A 19,501-nucleotide genomic window follows, 5' to 3' on the forward strand; every position below is an offset into this window, starting at 1 on the left:
TCGATGTACGCAGACGATCATCAAATCTATAATGCTGCTGATAGAATAGAAGACGTGGAGAGGATATTGACGAATTAAATGATGGACTGAACATAATGAATTGGTATGAAAATAATCTACTCAAGTGTAACAATGACAAGTTCCAGACAGTCAGTTTTGGACAGAAGCACAAAAACAAGAATTTGAACATTACAGCACTAAATAAGAACATTAAGGCTAATTCTGATATGACATTATTAGAAGTTACAATTGATGAATATCTGAAGTTTGATTGTCATGTAGAGAATTTATCTAAAAGAGTAGCGAGAAAAGTCGGAGTTATTATGAGGCTAAGAAATTTACTACCCACTTTAGGCAAATTAAGAATTTATAAATCGTTCATTTTACCGCAATTAACATATTGTCACCTAGTGTGGCACTTTTGTAGACAATCGGATAGTAGAAAGGTGGAACGACTGCAAGAGAAGGCACTAAGAGCAATTTATAGAGATAAATATAGTACTTATAGCGAACTCCTCTCTATAGCCAGGCTTACGACACTGCTTAATAGGAGATTGCAGGATATTGCAATACTACTGTACAAAGTTAAAAACAATTTGTGTCCTACCTATGTATCGGATATTTTTAGTTTAAATACTGTTCATAACTATGGGCTTAGAAATTCAGACGATTTTACAATTCCTAGGTTTAATACTATCACTAATGGTAAGCATAGTTTAAGATATATCGGGCCGGTTGTGTGGGCTAATTTGCCAAGGGACATTAAGAATTCCGAGTCATTCAACTCATTTAAGAGAAAAGTAAGGAAAGTAGATATTCATAATCTCATCTCAGAGAGATGTAAAAATTGTTGTTTATGCAATACTTAGAGATTTTTTTAGTTGATGTATTTATTTATATCTTAGTTTTGTCTTTTTTTGATAACATTCTTATTACATTGTATTTGATCTGATATTTATTTTGCGGGGTTTATATATTTATTTATTTATATATTTATTTATTTATTTATTTATTTATTTATTTATTTATTTATTTATTTATTTATTTATTTATTTATTTATTTATTTATTTATTTATTTATTTATTTATTTGTTTGTTTGTTTATTTATTTATTTATTTATTATTTATTTTATTTTATTTTATTTTTACTTATTTTTAAATTACACATGAAGGGTAGATGGGATGGGAGGGAGTTTTATAATGTATAGATAGGAAGATAGGAAGATAGGTGTCCTCTATTAGTTCACAATTTATTGTAAACTAGAAAATTTCGACACGTAAATAAAGTTATTATTATTATTATTATTATTATTATTATTATTATTATTATTAAAGTAATAATAATAATGATAATAATAACAATGTTTAAGCAGGAGACTCACATCACCAAGGTGTTTTTCAGAGAGGTCCTGCAAAGTTTTAAAGTACTACTAAAGTTGAATTATAACTACTCAATAGATGTCGCTCGAGACAACTAACGAGAAATTCGATCCAATAAATAACCAGTAATTTACAGACTGGAATGAAGTCATATGAAATAGTATTTCTAAACAAATTTCTATAAAATATTCGCTTAGTTCACAGTGTAAGTAAAGTGTCTCATGTGAAAATTTCAGGCAACAAATCAATCATAAGCGCCGTGACCCTTGAAGGTCAAGATAAGTAGTAACGCATAACGCAATGCTTTTTTGTTAGCCAAAAAGGCTTATACGAATGATTTCTGAATTAAACTGCACTCGGCCCGACTTTTAAAATAAGAAAAAAATCTAGAATTTGATTTTCAGAAGACTTAGCAAATGGAAGTCCGTCGAAGTCGAAGTCGTCTTTTGCAGTAATTGAAGTAACTTCATACAATCAATTCATCACAGAATTCGCTTCCAAACTCAACAAAATAACAGACCTAAACAAAGGTGTTAAAAGAAAAATAAAAGGACGAGTAATCAAATTATCAGCTAAATTAAGTATCTTAAATATGAAATCGAGCGAAATCAGCTTTGAAACTTTCGAATGTCAACAAGCATAAGGACACAGGGAACCCAATCTCTGGAAAGTGCAACTAGTATCCACGAGCTCGCCAAAGGGCGGTTTAATTTAAAAACTCTTGGACCTTGGTACAATGAACATGGGACGGGTAAAATACGGCTGTAGGACATTATGCATATAACAGTTGACACAGTGGTCAATGGGGAACAGTGTGTCAAGGTGGTTATAATAATGTCTTTGATATAAACGATGCCAAGGTTGCGTGTCGGCAGCTTGGTTTTAACAAGACTCTAGGACCTTCGCACTTCGGACAAGGGACGGGTAAGATATGGCTGTACAACATGAGATGCTCAGGCTCAGAGGCCTCACTTGAAAGCTGTTCTCACAATGGCTGGGGACAGGTGTCTGGCTGCGATCACACTAGGGATGCTGGTGTCGTGTGTTTTTCATTTTTTCAATAGTCTGTATTAACACTCGGCTCTGTCCCTTGATTTCAGACCCCTTTAGTTTTGATTCTCTGTAAGCAGGGAAAAGGTTTTTCACAGTTTTAGACCGAATCAATGATAAACATAACAAGTCGCAAGGCCGTTTTTTTGGTGAATATTTGTGCCAGCATGTTCCCAGTATCACTACCACAAATTCTAGTATCGTGTCAATTGGATTAACACTTCGATACAAAGCAGCGTAATATGATCAAATAGCAGTGCTGTTATTCTCTTTACCTCTTCGCATTTTGTTCTAACTATGAAATGTTTTATAACTACGATTAGAGATTAGAAATTTAAAATGTAGCCTCTCACAGAATTACGGGCGAGCCACCTGAGCAATTCCGTTGCTTTCGGGCGAGCCGCCTGAGAAAGCAAAGAGAGAGGGTTCCATTTTCTAACTACTACAAAAAAAAAATTAAAACTAGACTACGATCGAATAGAAATTTAAAATGTAGCCTCTCACAGAATTACGGGCGAGCCACCTGAGCAATTCTGTTGCTTTCGGGCGAGCCGCCTGAGAAAGCAAGGAGAGAGGGTTCCATTTTCTAGCTATATATTAAAAATTTATTACAGAAATATAACTAATTTGCGCGGGAACATATGCAGCAACAATGCAGCATTCATTGTCAAATTTAAAGAACATCTTATCATAAAAGCTGAGGCTATATATTCAAAATTGGCATGCACGAGTGTGAAGGATCTTCTATAGCTATAATTTTGACGTATTCGACAGAAAGAGCATCTCTAAATAGGACGTAATCGAATTTGTTGCCAGACTTCAGTTTTCGCGCCATTTTATATTATTAGACGTTTGGCCTAGAATACGATCGTATATCATCAATTATATTCTAAATTCCTGGATCAATACCATCAAACACTAAGTAAAGGTTCTTCTTGAAACATTGCTGTACCATAATCTACCTGGAATTTTCTGCTAGATCGAAAATGTGAGCTTTGAGCCGAGAATCATGTTGTACATTACCAAACGCTGACCATTCGACGGCACATTTCGAACAACATAGATCAATTTCATGATCAAAATAGCATCGTGTAGATTCCATTAGCTGTCCAGTATATTTAGTAACGATCTACAGCGATCGAATTCATTAAAATCGGCTGTTAACCATGGAGGTACCGGCAGAGGATAGCAGAGCAACATAATCACTCTAATACAATCTTAAAGTAAACACTGCTTCGGTCTAAGGTGGATACCCTGCTGTGGCACAAACACCTCGCCCACCACAAGTATGCGGATTTCAATTCCGCTTATCGCCAAAAAAACAGGCTTGCGGCTTGTTATGACAAACGACAATTACATTTGTTCGCTTTTACCAGAAACTTTGAAGATCGTGTTATCATATAAAATGTACGGCTTGGTATTTATCGAATGAACAAGTAAATTTAGTTATTTCGGCATTGAAACCTTTAGAATAATAGAAAACTTTAAACTAATAGAATTTAAGACAAGAATGTAGGCAAGTATAGGTAAATATATACAGTAACTAAAACGCTAATTGAAAAAGGAACATAAAAGGCAATGAGTGAAGTCTGTCAAGATGACTGGGATGTGTCAAATGCCAAGGTCACATGTCGTCAACTAGGTTTTGCCAAAGCTGTCGGAGCTTCGTTTGATGGACGATAATGTACAGTTACCAAAACATTTCGTTCAAATTCACAAAATCGCGAAATATGCGACTTTAGCGTATACCAACTTGTGTACTTCCTAAGAACGCGCGCGCTCATTGGTTAATTGGAGGTGAATATTGTACGATATTCACCTCTAAATCTCGGAATATTGAGTCGGCAACAAAATGCATCTGCCGGCAATCGTTTTGCTACAATTTCCGATGAGGAAATTGAAGAAATGAAAGTAAATGCCATTCCTATCAATACTCAAAAGGCAAAGAAGTATGGCCTAAACGTTTTGCTAAAAGTTTTGCGTGAATTTGTCACGCAAACTAAAAGTTTCTGTTTGTTTGTTTTTATTGAATTATTGTATATAAAAATAAGTTACTCTGTACACAAGTTGGTATATGCTAAAACAGTTATTCGCCTCAGGCTCAGTAAATATGGAGAATATTTACCTCGCCGCTTGAAGAATCGCGAATAATTGCTAATTATTTACCCATGTAAGGGTCTTCAAACCAAGAAGTTAAATAATCTGAATTCATTAAGATACAAACACTCTTGTAATTGTGCATCATTGATGTACAGGTCTAGTTGTCTAATGTGCCACCAGGGTCATTACAAACTGTTGAATTTTCGAACTTTGGATAAGGTACAGTTAAAGTATGGCTGGATTCGTTATTTGGAAGAATGGGGGAGCGTTGGCTCTGGTTGCAATAGTCACCAATTAAGTGCAGGTGTAGTATGCTTTGTTTATAGTGAGTAAGTAAACTTTATTTAAGGTGATGTTATAGGCGAAGATTTTCAGCGTCGATTTTTCGCGATACGCGTTGCCAACTGCTAATATATGTTACACGAGCCGTTTTTTCGCGCAACATTCCTACGAATTGAACATGTTACACACGACAATTTGACGCAGTGTGACGAATCAAAACAAACTGTGTTCAAATTGAAACACCTCCTCGACCTCTTTTAAAGCTTGTTTTTTTTACATCTTTTGTTTGGTTGTCATGTGGAGACCACAGACAAGGCTTTGCTTTGATGAACGATATTAACTTCAGACGTGCTGCATCATCTAAGCGGCTCTGGTCAACTAACAATTCATCAACATCTCACAAATTTTCGTCTTCTTCAATTACCGCCGCCATCTTGTTTGTTGACTTCAGCCTTGTCCTTGAATTGCATTCTGGGTAGGTGTTGCGCGAAAAATTGTCGAAGAAGCTGTTACACGCATCAGGGGTGCTGCAGTCCTCCCCTTCCTCTCCATATCCCATACACGCAAAAATTTGACAAAATAAAAATGTAACTTCTCGGTATTTTATACTAGGTATCATGGAGGTGTAACACCAGGGTCAATGGGGAACAGTATGTTATGGTGGCTGGGATATCAATGATGCCAAGGTTGCATGCCGTCAACTTGGTTTTACCAAAACTGTAGGATATTGGCACTATGGACGAGGGACGGGTAAAGTATGGTTAACCGGCATGGGATATTTGGGCTCTGAAACTACACTTGGAAGCTGTTCTCACTGGGCATGGGGAAATGTTGGTAGCTGCGATCACACTGTTGATGTTGGTGTCGTTAGTTTCGATACTTACATACATGCATACTTTATTTGCAAACATAAGGTCAGGAGATTAAAATGACCGCTAAGAGCTGATGTGGACCTCCTATCTACAGTACGTAAAAAATATAGGAATAAAACCCAACCCTAAGATGTAAATCAATAAATAGAAAACAAATTAATAACTGAATATGAAAAGCTGAAAATTCTGATATTTATATACCTATAATTATGAAAATTATGAAATTAGCGCCGTGCAATGCGCTACATCAAGAACACCTCGCAGCCCAAGACTAAAAACAGCGAAAGGATTCTTCGCACAGAGCACAGCACAGCAACAACAATAATGAAATCTAATAACATATAAAATCGTCTATTCTCTTATTTACATTATTGTTGCACGTTCCTTTGGAGAAACTTATTGTTTTACCAAGTTTGTGAATTTTCTCGCTTTATGATTGGTCTAGAGCCGGGGAGATAGGAGGACATACCAATAAATTACATCAGCAAATCACGCGCGTGCATAAAACCGTTTTTATTTCAAATTTTACCTTTGTTTCCGTAGTAAAATTGTTGCCAAAATATTAAAATTAGGCCTTCCCCTATATTCTTTATTCATACAAAGGCTCTTCGTCACGGTTTAAACTTGGCGTGCGAGTAATGGTTTTCTTGTAGAGTGCATTTTAGTTAGGCTAAAAAGTTGGCAAACATAGAAGAATTTTGAGTTTGTTACGGAAGTGCGTCATTTTTTTAATTCCAAACCAGGTTTTCACAGATTAAAAGGTAGTGTGCATTGTTTTGGTACTGGATTTGAAAAACCTATTAACCGGTTTTCCTGTATGATAAATAGTCTGTATTCTAACTCGCAAAAATAAAAAATCTCTGTTCGTTAAATCCACTTATTTGCTACAGGGAAGTAGTCAAGGTTGCTTGTCGCGAATGTTGACTCTAGTTTGTTTTAGTTTGTTATGCATCATAAGATTTGGTAGTGATTTGACAGCTATGTGGTTGTCACACGACAGCACTGAATAGATGTTGATTAACAGACGTCCTACAACAGGTCCACTTATTATTAAAATTATCAAGGAATGAAGCAAGATTTCATCCCAAAAAAAATTAAATCTTAAACAATTTTTTAAATTTTTATTGCACGGAGCAGCCGAATTCTGAATTCTGGGGCCGGTCTTACCGAAGGGTGTATAGCACTATCCGACAAATATATCCTTATCCAGTGGATAAGTCGATGCTGTTAGCCAATACATTTATCCACTGGATAAGATTTATCCGTCGGATAGCGCTAACAAGTCTTCGTACAAACGGGTGCTGATGACTAATATAGACAAAATGGAAAAACTTTACCAGATAATTGTGTTTCTTTATTTAAACTAATTATCAGGTACCAAGAATGGACTAGACATGTTTGCGAAATGATTTTTTAAAATAAAACTCAAATTGACTCATCAACCTTTAAAAATTATTTTATATTTTCCTTAGCTTTCGACCGACACGGTCATCCTCAGAGGAACTAAAATACGTTACAATATTAACAAAACCTACGCGATCAAACGTAATGTACATATGCGCGAGCAAAAGAATCGCGCGCACAAACCTGAAAGCACGAGCATTGAAAATCACAAAAGATTTATGTAATTTGCTGGCAAAATCCTGCCACTGTCTCTATTAAAAATAATGTTCTTTTGCTGTGATATCTCACATGCTTCCAGCCACTTTCTTTGGTTCCATCTTTGTTCTTTTTTAACGATTGAAATGTTATTCCATTGGATTGAGTGCCCCGTTTCATGTGCATGCTGGGCTAAGGCTGGTCTTTCTGCCTTGTTCAGACGCACAGCCGCCTGATGTTCTTTGCACCTAGTTCCAAGAGCTCTGCTTGTTTCCCCGATGTACTTGATACTACATTCATCGCAAGGAATGGAATAAATTACTCCAACTTGCTTCTAGATATGACATTCTGCAGAGTTCTTTCTGGTCTCATGCAACATCTGATGTTATGGCGTGAAAGAATTCTAGTGATCTTCTCAGTAGTTCCTTTCACATACGGTAACACCACAAAGCCTTTGGGATCTTCCGTTTCATCGTTCTCTGTGTGCTTTTTACGCACGCAAGATTGAGTGTTTCTTGATGAATTTCAAAGGGTAGCCATTTTGAGTTAGACTCTCTGTGAGATGATCCTCCTCCTTCTCTTTTGAATCCTGGTCACTAAGCAGAGTTTCTTTACGATAAGCAAGAGTGTGAACTACAGCTGCTTTGTGGTTCAAAGGATGATGACTGTCGTATGACAAATATCTGTCGGTGTGCGTCTTCTTGCGGTAGATTGAAATCTTAATTCCACCATCTTCAGACACTCTATTTAAAGTATCTAAAAACGGAAGTCCCGCGTCAGAGTATCTTTCCATATTAAACCTAATATGCGGGTCTTGTTGGTTTAAATGAACATGAAAAACATTGATCTGGTCTTTCTTGATAATGCAAACAGTGTCATCGACGTATCTTTTAAAGACACGTGGCGTAGCAAAGAATGTTGAAAGCGCCCTGGATTCAACTACCTCCATGACTAAATTAGCCACACATACAGAAATAGGCGAACCCATAGCAGTCCCATGTATCTGTTTGTAGTACTTACTCTTGAAACTGAACTCAGTAGAATTTTTGACAAAAAGACAACAAAGCAGTAACATCAACAGGTGTAAGACTAGTGCGCTCAGGAAGACTAGCATCTTTTTTCAGCCTATCGTTCGCAGCGGCTACAGCTATGTCAGTTGGAATTGAAGTAAATAATGAGACTATATCAAATGACATTAGTTCTTCATCTTTACTGACAGTCAAGTCCTGCGCAATCGCTACCTACTCTTTGCTGTTCTTCAAGTGTTGTTGCGTATTGCCAACCAATGGGGAAAGAAGTCTGACCAAGTACTTCGACAAGTGGTACGTCGGTGATCCTATGCGACTAACAATAGGTCTAAGTGGAATGCCTTCCTTGTGAATCTTAGGTAGACCATAAAACCTAGGCGTTAATCCATCTGTAGTACATACTGTTCTGTATATCTTGTCAGTAAACCTTCCTTTCATGGTGGCGAGTAGATTTTTCATCTTCTTCTCGCAAGACTTAGCTGGATCAGAAGGTAGCAATTGGTATGTCTTTGTATCACTTAACATGGTCTCGATCTTATTATCCTAATCAATGCGATCCATAACCACTGTAGAATTTCCTTTATCTGCTTTCAAGACGATGATGCTCTTATCATCACGTAGAGACTTTATAGATCTTTTTTCTTCTTTAGTCATGTTATCATCAGGCACAGTTGCGTTGGCTAAAACATTAGTTACCTTAGTTCTTACTTCGGACTTAGCCTCAGCACTCAGGTTAGATATTGAAGACTCAACCTCTACGATAAAGTTCTCAACGGGTAATTTCCGTGGTGCAGGAGCAAAGTTTAATCCTTTGGATAAAACTGACTTATCGCTATCGGTTAGATCTCTACTTGACATATTAACAACCCACTTTGGATTGATAGGAGGCTTAACGGCTATTTAGTGTTTTATAAGCTTGTTTAATTTGTCAATATGCCGTAGTTTCGTTTGATTTTTTTTAATTTCTCGCTTATCCTGTTTTGTAGTTTAGATTCCTACAATACTCCATATTGCCACTCACCTCTGTGAGTCTTTATCTCAGACGTTTTTGTAAAAGCACGTATTACGGTTTGAAAACTACAACCTATTCTACAACCAAACTACAACAATTTCTATACATTGGTATTTATATAGACTGCCATAAACACAAAATTTGTAATTTTATTTTAATAAAGCTATAAGTTATTTTGTAACGAAATCGATGCAAGTGAAGTCATGCGCAAAAATTAAAATGATTTAAAAATTGTTCATTGTCCCGTTTTGTAGTTTAAAATCATTTGATTAAAAATGGGTTTGAGCGATTCATCCCTTTGAAATTTAATACAGTATTTTTCGATCTAAAACGTATTTTGCTGAAAAAAACCTAAATTGAAAAAGTAACTAAAATTTGTTTGTCAATAAAAGTCTTGTCAAGGTGTACCACAATTGTAAATAATAAACAGTATGTTATAATGACTGGTACATGGTACACAAAAATAAAGCTGAGTTTCGCACGATCGGTGAGGTACGGATAAAGTAAAGTTGCATTAGATGCCAGGTACAGGCTCATTGTGCTATTTACATTTCTTATCGTATTTGGTGTCGTTGAGGTGTCGTTCTCATATAGGTGTCGTTGAGGTGTACAACCACGGTTAGTGGGAACAGTATGTACTGGTAACTGGTACATGGACGAAGCCAGGGTGGCATGTCGGCAACTTGGTTTTACCAAAGCTCTAGGATTTTGGTGGAATGGATATGGGACGGATAGAATATGGCTGTGGAACATGCAGTGTACAGGTTCAGAGACCTCACTTGGAAGCTGTACTCACAATGGATGGGGAAGTGTTTACTCTGGCTGCGATCACACTAATGATGCTGGTGTCGTGTGCTTTTTCGTATAAATAGTCTGTATTAAAACTCGGCAAAATTATGTTGTGGCTCCAGACTTGTTACAGGGAGGTAGGCAAGGCTGCATGTCAGAAATGTTGACTCTAGTTACAATTAACCGCAAAGAATGAGATGCTGGTTGATTTGATGCATTTTCTTGTTGTTTTAGCATGTCACGTATAATGCTGTGATCAGTATAAGTTTTAGAAGAAGTCCACGTTTTTAAAAAATTATTAAGAAATGAAGCAAGATGGCATCAAAAGAAATGGTTAGAATTTTTTTTCATTGCACGGGCAGCAAAGTTTTAAAAAATACAAACAATTTTTTGCCAGGGATACCACGCTTGTCGTTAATAACGTACCAAGATTATGTACATGTACTTTCACAGCCCTTGTTTTGAATATTCGTTTACATATTTTCAAATAGAATGCATTCTTAAACAAATAGTGGTTCAACAAATTATATAATTGAATGAATAATATAATGCACTCTTTTGGGGGTGCGCGCGCGCTTGACCTGGCATGACTGTAACTATAAACCATTAAAAGAAAAATATAAATTACCATTTGTAAATATTAAATGTATTCAATATTTGTTGAAGTTTGTGTAATTCGCAAAATGGATTTTGCCTGAGACAATTCTGAATACACAATGTATCATCAGGTACTAAGAATGATATTTAGAAAAATGATGTTTCAAAATCGCTTTTCCTGTTTCATAGTCATTCCATTAAAAGTTTCTTTTATGAAATATTGATCTTGCGAAGGTATATATTACCAGGGTCAATGGGGAACAGTGTGTTATGGTAACTGGGGCACGAATGATGCCAAGGTTGCATGTCGTCAACTTGGTTTTACTAAAACTATAGGTCGTTGGTACGGTGGACGAGGGACGGGTAAAATATGGTTGTACGGCATGGGATGTTCAGGCTCAGAGACATCACTTGGAAGCTGTTCTCACTGGGGATGGGGAAACGTTGGCTCTCACTGCAATAATCACCAATGTCAATCCGGAAAATATATGTCTGATCCTTCATTTAGGAATCCTTTTCGTTATGACACAGTATTAGACTTAATAGTTGATAAATACAAATTGCAATGTAAAACTGATTGAGATTTTACCAGAAACTCTGTGCAGAGTGTTAAGATATGAGACAGATTTTCATTTGTGGATACCCATTTGTCAATGGGAACAGTATGTCATGGTTACTGGGATATGCAAGATGCTAAAGTTACATGCCGACAACTTGGATTTTCAAAAACTATAGCATATTGGGAATATGGACGAGGTACGGGTAAGATATGGCTATACGACATGAGATGTTCAGGCTCAGAGACCTCACTTGGAAGCTGTTCTCACAACGGATGGGGAAGTGTGTCTGCCTGCGATCACACTAATGATGCTGGTGTCATTTGTTTTTCGTACCATCAATAATCAGTACTCTCGCTTGTTAAAAAGTTGTTTTTATCCTCAGGTTAGTGGTAACAAATTATGTTGAAACCGTCATATATCTACACCAATTCAAAAATAACAAAAGTAACAAGATTGTTCAATCCTGCGACGAAACATATTTTGTAATTCAGATACTCTTCTATATCAAAAACAATTTTGCTGTTACATTCATAGAGCATTACAATGTCTATAGAAAGCAAATAAGAATGTACGTGGTATCATTTGGTATCATTTCTCGTTTGTCCTCTTTTTAAGTGATTAGTAGTTGTAGTAAACGAATATTTTCTTTAAAACTATATTTGATATTCCTCTAATTAATAAGTTTGAATATCTCAAATGAACTAGAAGAGCTAAGCCAGTGCTATCCATATAGGTCCTGTGGAGGTTTATTACCGGAGTGAATGGGGAACAGTGTGTCATGGTAGCTGGGATATGGACAATGCCAAGGTTGCATGCCGTCAACTTGGTTTTACCAAAGCTGTTGGATATTCCTACCCTGAACATGGGACTGGTAGAATATAGCTTTACGACATGCGGTGTTCAGGCTCGGAGACCTCACTAGGAAGCTGTACTGGCATGCCATCAATTTGGTTTTACCAAAGCTGTTGGATATTCCTACCATGGACATGAGACTGATAGAATATGGCTTTACGACATGCGGTGTTTGGGTTCGGAGACCTCAATTAGAAAGCTGTACTCACAATGGATGGGGGAATATTGTGCCATGGTGCGATCACGATGATGATGCTGGTGTCGTTTACTTATGTATGCAAGTCGTAATACAAGAAAGCATATGTTCCTTCATAATCAAAGTCAATATTCTAGACTTCCAATATGATGTCTTTATGCTAAGTGCGACTACAACATGCTCTTGACCAGCTGTTATGACTTTTCAACCACTTGCACTTGCACTTGTCAACTTTACTGTTAAGGATCCTCAAAGCTGCATTAAGATGTAGAGGCTTAGAGTGTTGTTCCCATTTCTTATCATTTTGCCCAAAAGTGTCGTTGAGGTGTACCACTAGGATCAGTGGGGAACAGTGTGTGCTGGTAACTGGTATATGAACGAAGCCAGAGTGGCATGTCGGCAACTTGGTTTTACCAAAGCTTTAGGACCTTGCTGGAATGGACATGGAACGGGTAGAATATGGATTTCTTTCTCAATTGACACGGTTTTCTTTGTTATTCGCAAGGCTTTATTTTTGTTATAACCCTCATTATAAATGCGAGGTCAATATGTAGTTAGTTATTAACCCGGTTAATAACTATGTATAGACTTCGCATTTATAATGAGCAAAATTTGATAGAAAACCTCAATTGATGATACTAGTTATCATGGAGGCGTATCAATGGGGAACAGCGTCAATGGGGAACAGTATGTCATAGTAACTTTGATATGCCGGATGCCAAGGTTGCATGCCTTGGACTGTAGGACCTTGGTACGATGGACGAGGTAAGGATAAAGTATGGCTGCAGTATATGGGGTGTTTCGGCTCAGAAGGCTAACTTGGAAGCTGCACTCACAATGGATGGGGAAACGTTGACTCTAACTGCGCTACTCACCAATATGATGCTGGTGTCCTGTATGTTGTTTAAATTATTGTCTCAGGATGTTAATGTTATCGGTGATTGCTAGTACATACTGATTCCTTTAAATTTAACTCACCATTAGTGGTCTATTCAATGCTACCAGCACATTGTATACAAAAGGGTCTCGAATCTAAATTTCATGTTGAAACAGAAAGTGCATTGCAAAATGTAGTATTGCAATCAATAATATGCGGTCGTTTTCAGAGATTTTTGGCAATACCTCAAAAGTTTCTTCTGATGCGTCCATCTTTGGTTTAGAAATGTTGTGTGGTAACAATTAAGTCTTAAAAACACAAGAGCGCCGCGCCGCGCCACCGTCTTTGTTTACTCGTCGTGCATCAGTCATCAGATTTGAGTCAGTTATGACGCAATGCACGTGCTTTAAGCTCGCGCGATTTCAGTTCACGACCTAAGTTTGACCCCGGAATTTTATCGGCATGGCAAACAATAATTTCGAGTTACGCGGTAAGAATTTATAAAACTTTTTTTCTGCCTGTCTGCGACATAATTAACCACGTTTTATATATTAACACACAGATCACTGTTAATGATGCCCAACTTAAAGATTTCCTGGAGGAACTATCAAGCTTCCTTCAGAGTCATCTTCAAATAATCGATAGGGTAAGGTTAAGCGAATGACAATATGACTCATAAATTGATGTCTTTTTAAATACTTTAAATTGTCTTTACCAGGAAAATCTTCTACTTCATCCTTATCAACGATGGTAAGTACTACTAAGTAGTCGAAAATCATTCTTCCTTCTTAGCCTGCAAATCAGTAATACTGTGTGGAAATTACTTTAGTTTATTAAATGTGTTTTTGTGATTCTTCACTAAACAGCCAGATTAGTGAAGTTTTATTTATTCCGTTGCTAATAGTAGCGTTCCTGAGAGGCCACGACAAGTCCTTTCCCTCGGCCCCACAATGATTTGTAATGTGACAAACGTTTATCACCTATACCTCCACAGTATAAGTTTGGATCCTTTCCGAAGTTTTTCCGAACATTCAGGTTAAGCGAACCGCGGTATTCAAATTTCCAGTTCAAGAAATTTCTATTGTATTTCGAATATCCCGCGCTAGTCTCTGTCTATTGTATTATTTAATCGGATCTGACCATATGTGGAATCTTTTGTTTTCAAAATGTCTACCCCAATCTTTGATACGTGCTAAGTGTAGTAGAGGTGCATCACCAGGGTCAATGGGGAACAGTATGTCATGGTGGCTGGGGTATGCCAGATGCCAAGGTTGCTTGTCGTCAACTTGGTTTTACCAAAACTGTAGGACATTGGGGTTGGGGACATGGGACGGGTAAAGTATGGTTGAACGGCATGGGTTGTTCAGGCTCAGAGTTCTCACTTGGAAGCTGTTCTCACAATGGATGGGGAAGTGTTGCATCTTACTGCGATCACACTAGGGATGCTGGTGTTGTATCGTTTAGAAGGAGTGAGCAAATGGCAAAGTACTAGCAGATAGTTCAAGAAACTAACTTCAATTACCTTAAATTTGACTTGCGGATTCAAGCTGTGAAGTGCAATTTATTTTATTGTTTTTTGTTTTTGTTGTTGTTGTTTTTTTTTTATTTATTTATTTAATTTGTTTATTTATTTATTTATTTGTTTATTTATTTATTTATTTAATTTATTTTTTATTTATTTATTTATTTATTTATTTATTTATTTATTTATTTATTTATTTATTTATATTTTATTTTTTGTATATTTATTTATTTATTTATTTATTTATTTATTTATTTATTTATTTATTTATTTTATGCTGCTTTCCTTATATACAGGTGAACTATTTAAACACCGGAACCTGAAAATCTAAAAGATATTTTCAATATGCTTCATTTTGTATTATATTATTGTCATGCATCTAGTTGTTTGATGGTAAATATAAAATATATGTCATCATGGCTGGGGCATAGAGGAAATCAAGGTCGCATGCCGTCACCTTGGTTTTACCAAAACTGTAGGATATTGGATCTATGGACATGAATCTTTTGTTTTCAAAATGTCTACCCCAATCTTTGATACGTGCTAAGTGTGGTAGAGGTGTATTACCAGGGTCAATGGGGAACAGTATGTCATGGTGACTGGGGTATGCCAGATGCCAAGGTTGCTTGTCGTCAACTTGGTTTTACCAAAACTGTAGGACATTGGGCTTGGGGACATGGGACGGGTAGAATATGGCTGCAGAACATGCTATGTTCAGGCTCAGAGACCTCACTTGGAAGCTGTACTCACAATGGATGGGGAAACGTTGCATCTTGGTGCGATCACACAACTGATGCTGGTGTTGTATCTTTTAAAAGGTGTGAGCAAACGGCGTAAAGCTAGCAGATATTTTAATCTAACTTTTGCCACTGTTAAATCCTGTATTATCTTGTACTATATTGTTGTTTGAAAGGGGTCATTCATCTCGTTGTTTGATATTAAATATATATGTCATCATGGCTGGGGCATAGAGGAAGCCAAAGTCGCATGTCGTCAACTTAGTCTTACTAAAACTGTAGGATCTTGGGTTTGGGGAAGGGGACGGGTATTGGTGCTGTATTGCTGTACAGCATGGGATGTACGTACGAACGTCCGTGTACATATAATAATGAATAATAATAATAGTTTATTTATCCAAATAACGCTAGGAGCATTTCACATACTCGTTTAAAATACGCACGTGCACTAGTCCTTAAGAAATATATAAAACTAATATAAAATATAATATATGTTTATGTATGTGTGTGTGTGTGTGTGTGTGTGTGTGTGTATATATATATACCTAACCAAAAAAATTATGTAACTTCAGATATATATATGTCTTTTGTTCTCAGAGCCGAAACATTAGAAAAACAAAAGATATATATGTAAAGTTGCAGAATTCTTATGGTTAGGTATATATATATATATTCACCTAGTTGCAAGAAGGCCGCCACAGGAAGAAAGAACACCAGCAACCCAGCGAGAAAAGAATAATAATAACATCACGGGGATCACGCTTCATTTCAAAGCAAAACTACTCACAAATGCGCATAAATGTAATACCAGCAACAGAAAAAAGTTCTATGTAGTCAAAGATGAATCTAGACTTATTGTTTAAGAATTCAGGTGTGTTTTTTAGCGAACAATCGTGTATTTTTACTTTCTATGAAAAGTGGTTTCGTCCGACAAATCGACAAATCAAAGACTTTCTCAAAACTTTTAAGAGTTTTATAGATAATACAGTATTAACATATACTAATCATGTTAATTATGAAGTAATTCCGGCCAAACTTCTGAAATAATCTAACTGGCGTTTTACAAGTCTTAAAAGACTTTAAAAACTCAATCAGGGAATAATATTACGAAAAATACTATCGACTTATAAATGGCATACAAAACAAAAACTATAATAATTCGATTTTAAGAAGAAGAAAAAATAACAATATAAATATTGTACCATTCATCATTATTTATCTTTTAATATTTCGATCAATCTAAACAATAGAAAACAACTGTAGTTGTCATATTTCTTTAAAATTTCTTATATGGCTGGCAAATTTATGCCATCATGTATGTTAGATGTAGACTTATTTGCCTTAAGAATCCTCCATTAATCAACAATCAATATCGCACACATTCCATTGTTTTTCAGCTGCGTCACAACACAGACTATTAGTAATTTAAAACGGCACACGATACCAGGATCCAGTTTTGCACAGTCATATTTTACCTGTCCCTGGTCCATTGTAACAACGTAAAGCAAGTTGACGGCACTCAAGGAAATAATTTTTAAGTTCTCGTTTGCCCTGTTTCTAAGTTTAGATTTATATGATTAGACGTAGCTGTGAATCAATGTTTACATTTAAATACACTTCATCACAACTTTCCCTTTGCTTGACGCTCATCAAACTGAAAAGTTTAAAAGAGAGGCAAACATAGTAGAAGAACTATTATAGCCTTATCCATGTAGGAATATTGTGGAGATATGTCAGCAGAGTCAATGGGGAACAGTGTGTGATGGTAGCTGGAATATGCCCGATGTCAAGGTAGCATGTCGTCAACTTGGTTTTAGTAAAACTTTAGGTCCTTGGTACGATGGAAGAGGAACGGGTAAAGTATGGTTGAACGGCATGGGATGTTCAGGCTCAGAGGCCTCACTTGGAAGCTGTTCTCACAATGGATGGGGACAGGTCTCCTCTTACTGCAATAGCCACGCAGATGATGCTGGTGTCGTGCGCTTTTGTAATGGTGGAAATGAATGTTACAACAAGTGTTTCAAAAGCACTACCGAAGAAACAAGCGCCTTACTATGGTTTGAAAACTACGTGCTTGTCATTTTCAGTATCAAACATATTTTGCAATTTACATAACCTACCCCCAAAAAATAAATAAACCGTGCTCTTACATTCATAGAGTAAGTTTATAAAAGGCAATAGCATATCTGATTGTTTTTTCTACTATTTTGTAGTTTTAGTTTGCTTTGAGTAATTGTTCTTTTCGAAATTTCGTTTTACACTCTTTCATCTGAACCTTCAAAAATGTAAATAATCTGAATTTAAGAAAAACTACTAAGATAGGGTCTTCCATATATGTCTCGGGGTTTTTTTCAACATGTCAATGGGGAAGAGTGCGTCATGATGGCTGGTACATGGAAGAAGCGAAGGTTGCATGTCGCCAGCTTGGTTTCACAAAAGCTCTAGGAACCTGGCGGTATGGACGAGGGGCGGGTAAAGTATGGCTGAATGGCATGGCATGTACAGGTTCAGAATCCTCTCGTCCAAGCTGTTCTAACAGTGGATGGGGAAACGTTGGCTCGGGCTGCAATACTCACCAATATGATGCTGGTGTCATGCATTTGGTTTTATTATGGTTTCAGTATTATTGTTTAAACAACCATGTGGGTCAAAAGTAAGTTGGTATTTATATTATACTAAAGTAATTTAATAATAATGTGTTTATTCGATAACATATCATAGGGTAAACACTGAATTACAGGTTACCTACATTCAGTTAATCAGTTAAACAAACATTCATACTAAACTTCACATGCTTCACAGTTACAAAGTTCTTTAATCTCTAATAAAATAGCTTTGTTTTTCCCATTAAAGGCCTCTAAATCGTTCGTGGACTAAATAACAAATAAACTAGAAGACTAAGAGCGTGGACTCGTGCTTCCCTGTTTTTTGTAATGTTAGAGGCTCTTGGGAAGCCTAACAAACCGGAATTTAGAATATTGGGATCAGGTGCCCAGACAGGCTCAGCTAGTCAATATTTTGCTACTATTATAATCAACAAGCGTTGTTAACATAGTTCTTAGCTAAAATATTATAATTACACCTTCCCCTATATTCCTTATTTATACAAAGGCTCTTCGTTACGTTCAAACTTTGCGTGCGAGTAATGGTTATCTTGTAGAGTGCATTTTAGTTAGGCTGTTGTTAAACAGCTTATAATAGTAAACAACTTATCTAATCTCAGTAACTCTACGTACATAACTCTCAGCATGACTCTTATATCGCTGCCACTTTCTGTGTTTGATATGATAATCAATTTTTGATGGCTTTGGTCTATTTTTACGAATACGACCGTTGACAAGCTTTTTCAGCTTTCTGATTTAAAAAAAGTCTTTTCAGAACTTAAAATTACAATAAAAAATACTGTTCCTTAAATTCACTTATTTGTTACATGGAGGTAGTCAAGTTTGCTTGTCGCGAATATTGACTCTAGTTGATGATGATGAGTGATTAACAGACGTCCTACAACATGTCCACTTTATTAAAATTATCAGGGAATTAAGCAAGATTGCATCCGAAAAAAAATTAAATCAATTTTTATTGTACTTAAGCCGCAAAATTCTGAATCCTGGGCCCGGTTGTATCCGACAAATAAATCCTTAACCAGTGGATAAGTCGATGCTGTACGTTATCCAATGCATTTATCCACTGGATAAGATTTATCTGTCGGATAGCGCTATCCACCCTTCATACAAACGGGACCTGAGACTGATGTTTCTGTATTTAAATTGATTATCAGGTACCAAGAATGGACTAGACTGAATTTTTAGGAAATAATTTTTTTTTTTAATTTCCGCTTATCCTGTTTGGTAGTTAACTCGAAATATGACTCCATTTTGAAGCCATCATGGAACTTTTGGCGATGCAACAAAAATGTTTCTGACTGATTAATTTTAACCGGAAGTGCGTGTGCGAGATCACCTGATATTGGTCTTGCAGAGGAAAATGTTCCCAGAATGGAGGGGGAAGCGTTGCATCAGACTGAACAGTATGTCATACTAACTGGGAT

The 19,501-nt window shown here is 36.4% G+C and overlaps 2 protein-coding genes and 1 pseudogene across 2 annotated transcripts; 2 read left to right on the plus strand and 1 right to left on the minus strand.

Moving 5' to 3' along the window:
- The first annotated feature begins 95 nt into the window (after positions 1–95).
- LOC148909598 (uncharacterized) lies at positions 96–869 on the plus strand. Its single transcript, XM_089034201.1, has one exon. The coding sequence runs from the start codon at positions 96–98 to the stop codon at positions 867–869; it is 774 nt and encodes a 257-aa protein (XP_088890327.1).
- Positions 870–7,773: 6,904 nt separating this feature from the next.
- LOC148909599 (uncharacterized) lies at positions 7,774–9,169 on the minus strand (annotated as a pseudogene).
- A 3,904-nt stretch (positions 9,170–13,073) lies between these two features.
- Positions 13,074–17,568, plus strand: LOC148909600 (scavenger receptor cysteine-rich type 1 protein M130-like). The gene is made up of 6 exons (XM_089034202.1): positions 13,074–13,082; positions 13,757–13,840; positions 13,913–13,944; positions 14,392–14,679; positions 15,265–15,534; positions 17,169–17,568. The coding sequence occupies exons 1-6, from the start codon at positions 13,074–13,076 to the stop codon at positions 17,566–17,568; spliced, it is 1,083 nt and encodes a 360-aa protein (XP_088890328.1).
- Positions 17,569–19,501: the final 1,933 nt, after the last annotated feature.

Source organism: Actinia tenebrosa, unplaced genomic scaffold (assembly GCF_029948245.1).
Source record: "Actinia tenebrosa isolate PJP-AT-01 unplaced genomic scaffold, QUT_ActTen_1.0 PGA_scaffold2__45_contigs__length_23673736, whole genome shotgun sequence".
Lineage (NCBI taxonomy): Eukaryota > Metazoa > Cnidaria > Anthozoa > Actiniaria > Actiniidae > Actinia > Actinia tenebrosa.

Coding starts and splice junctions, on each gene's coding strand:
- LOC148909600 (XM_089034202.1), top strand. Junction 14,680..15,264: donor AGGAGTGAGCAAATGGCAAA/GTACTAGCAGAT, acceptor ATACGTGCTAAG/TGTGGTAGAGGTGTATTACC. Junction 15,535..17,168: donor GGTGTTGTATCTTTTAAAAG/GTGTGAGCAAAC, acceptor TTATCCATGTAG/GAATATTGTGGAGATATGTC.
- LOC148909598 (XM_089034201.1), top strand. CDS start 96: ATGAATTGGTATGAAAATAATCTACTCAAGTGTAACAATGACAAGTTC.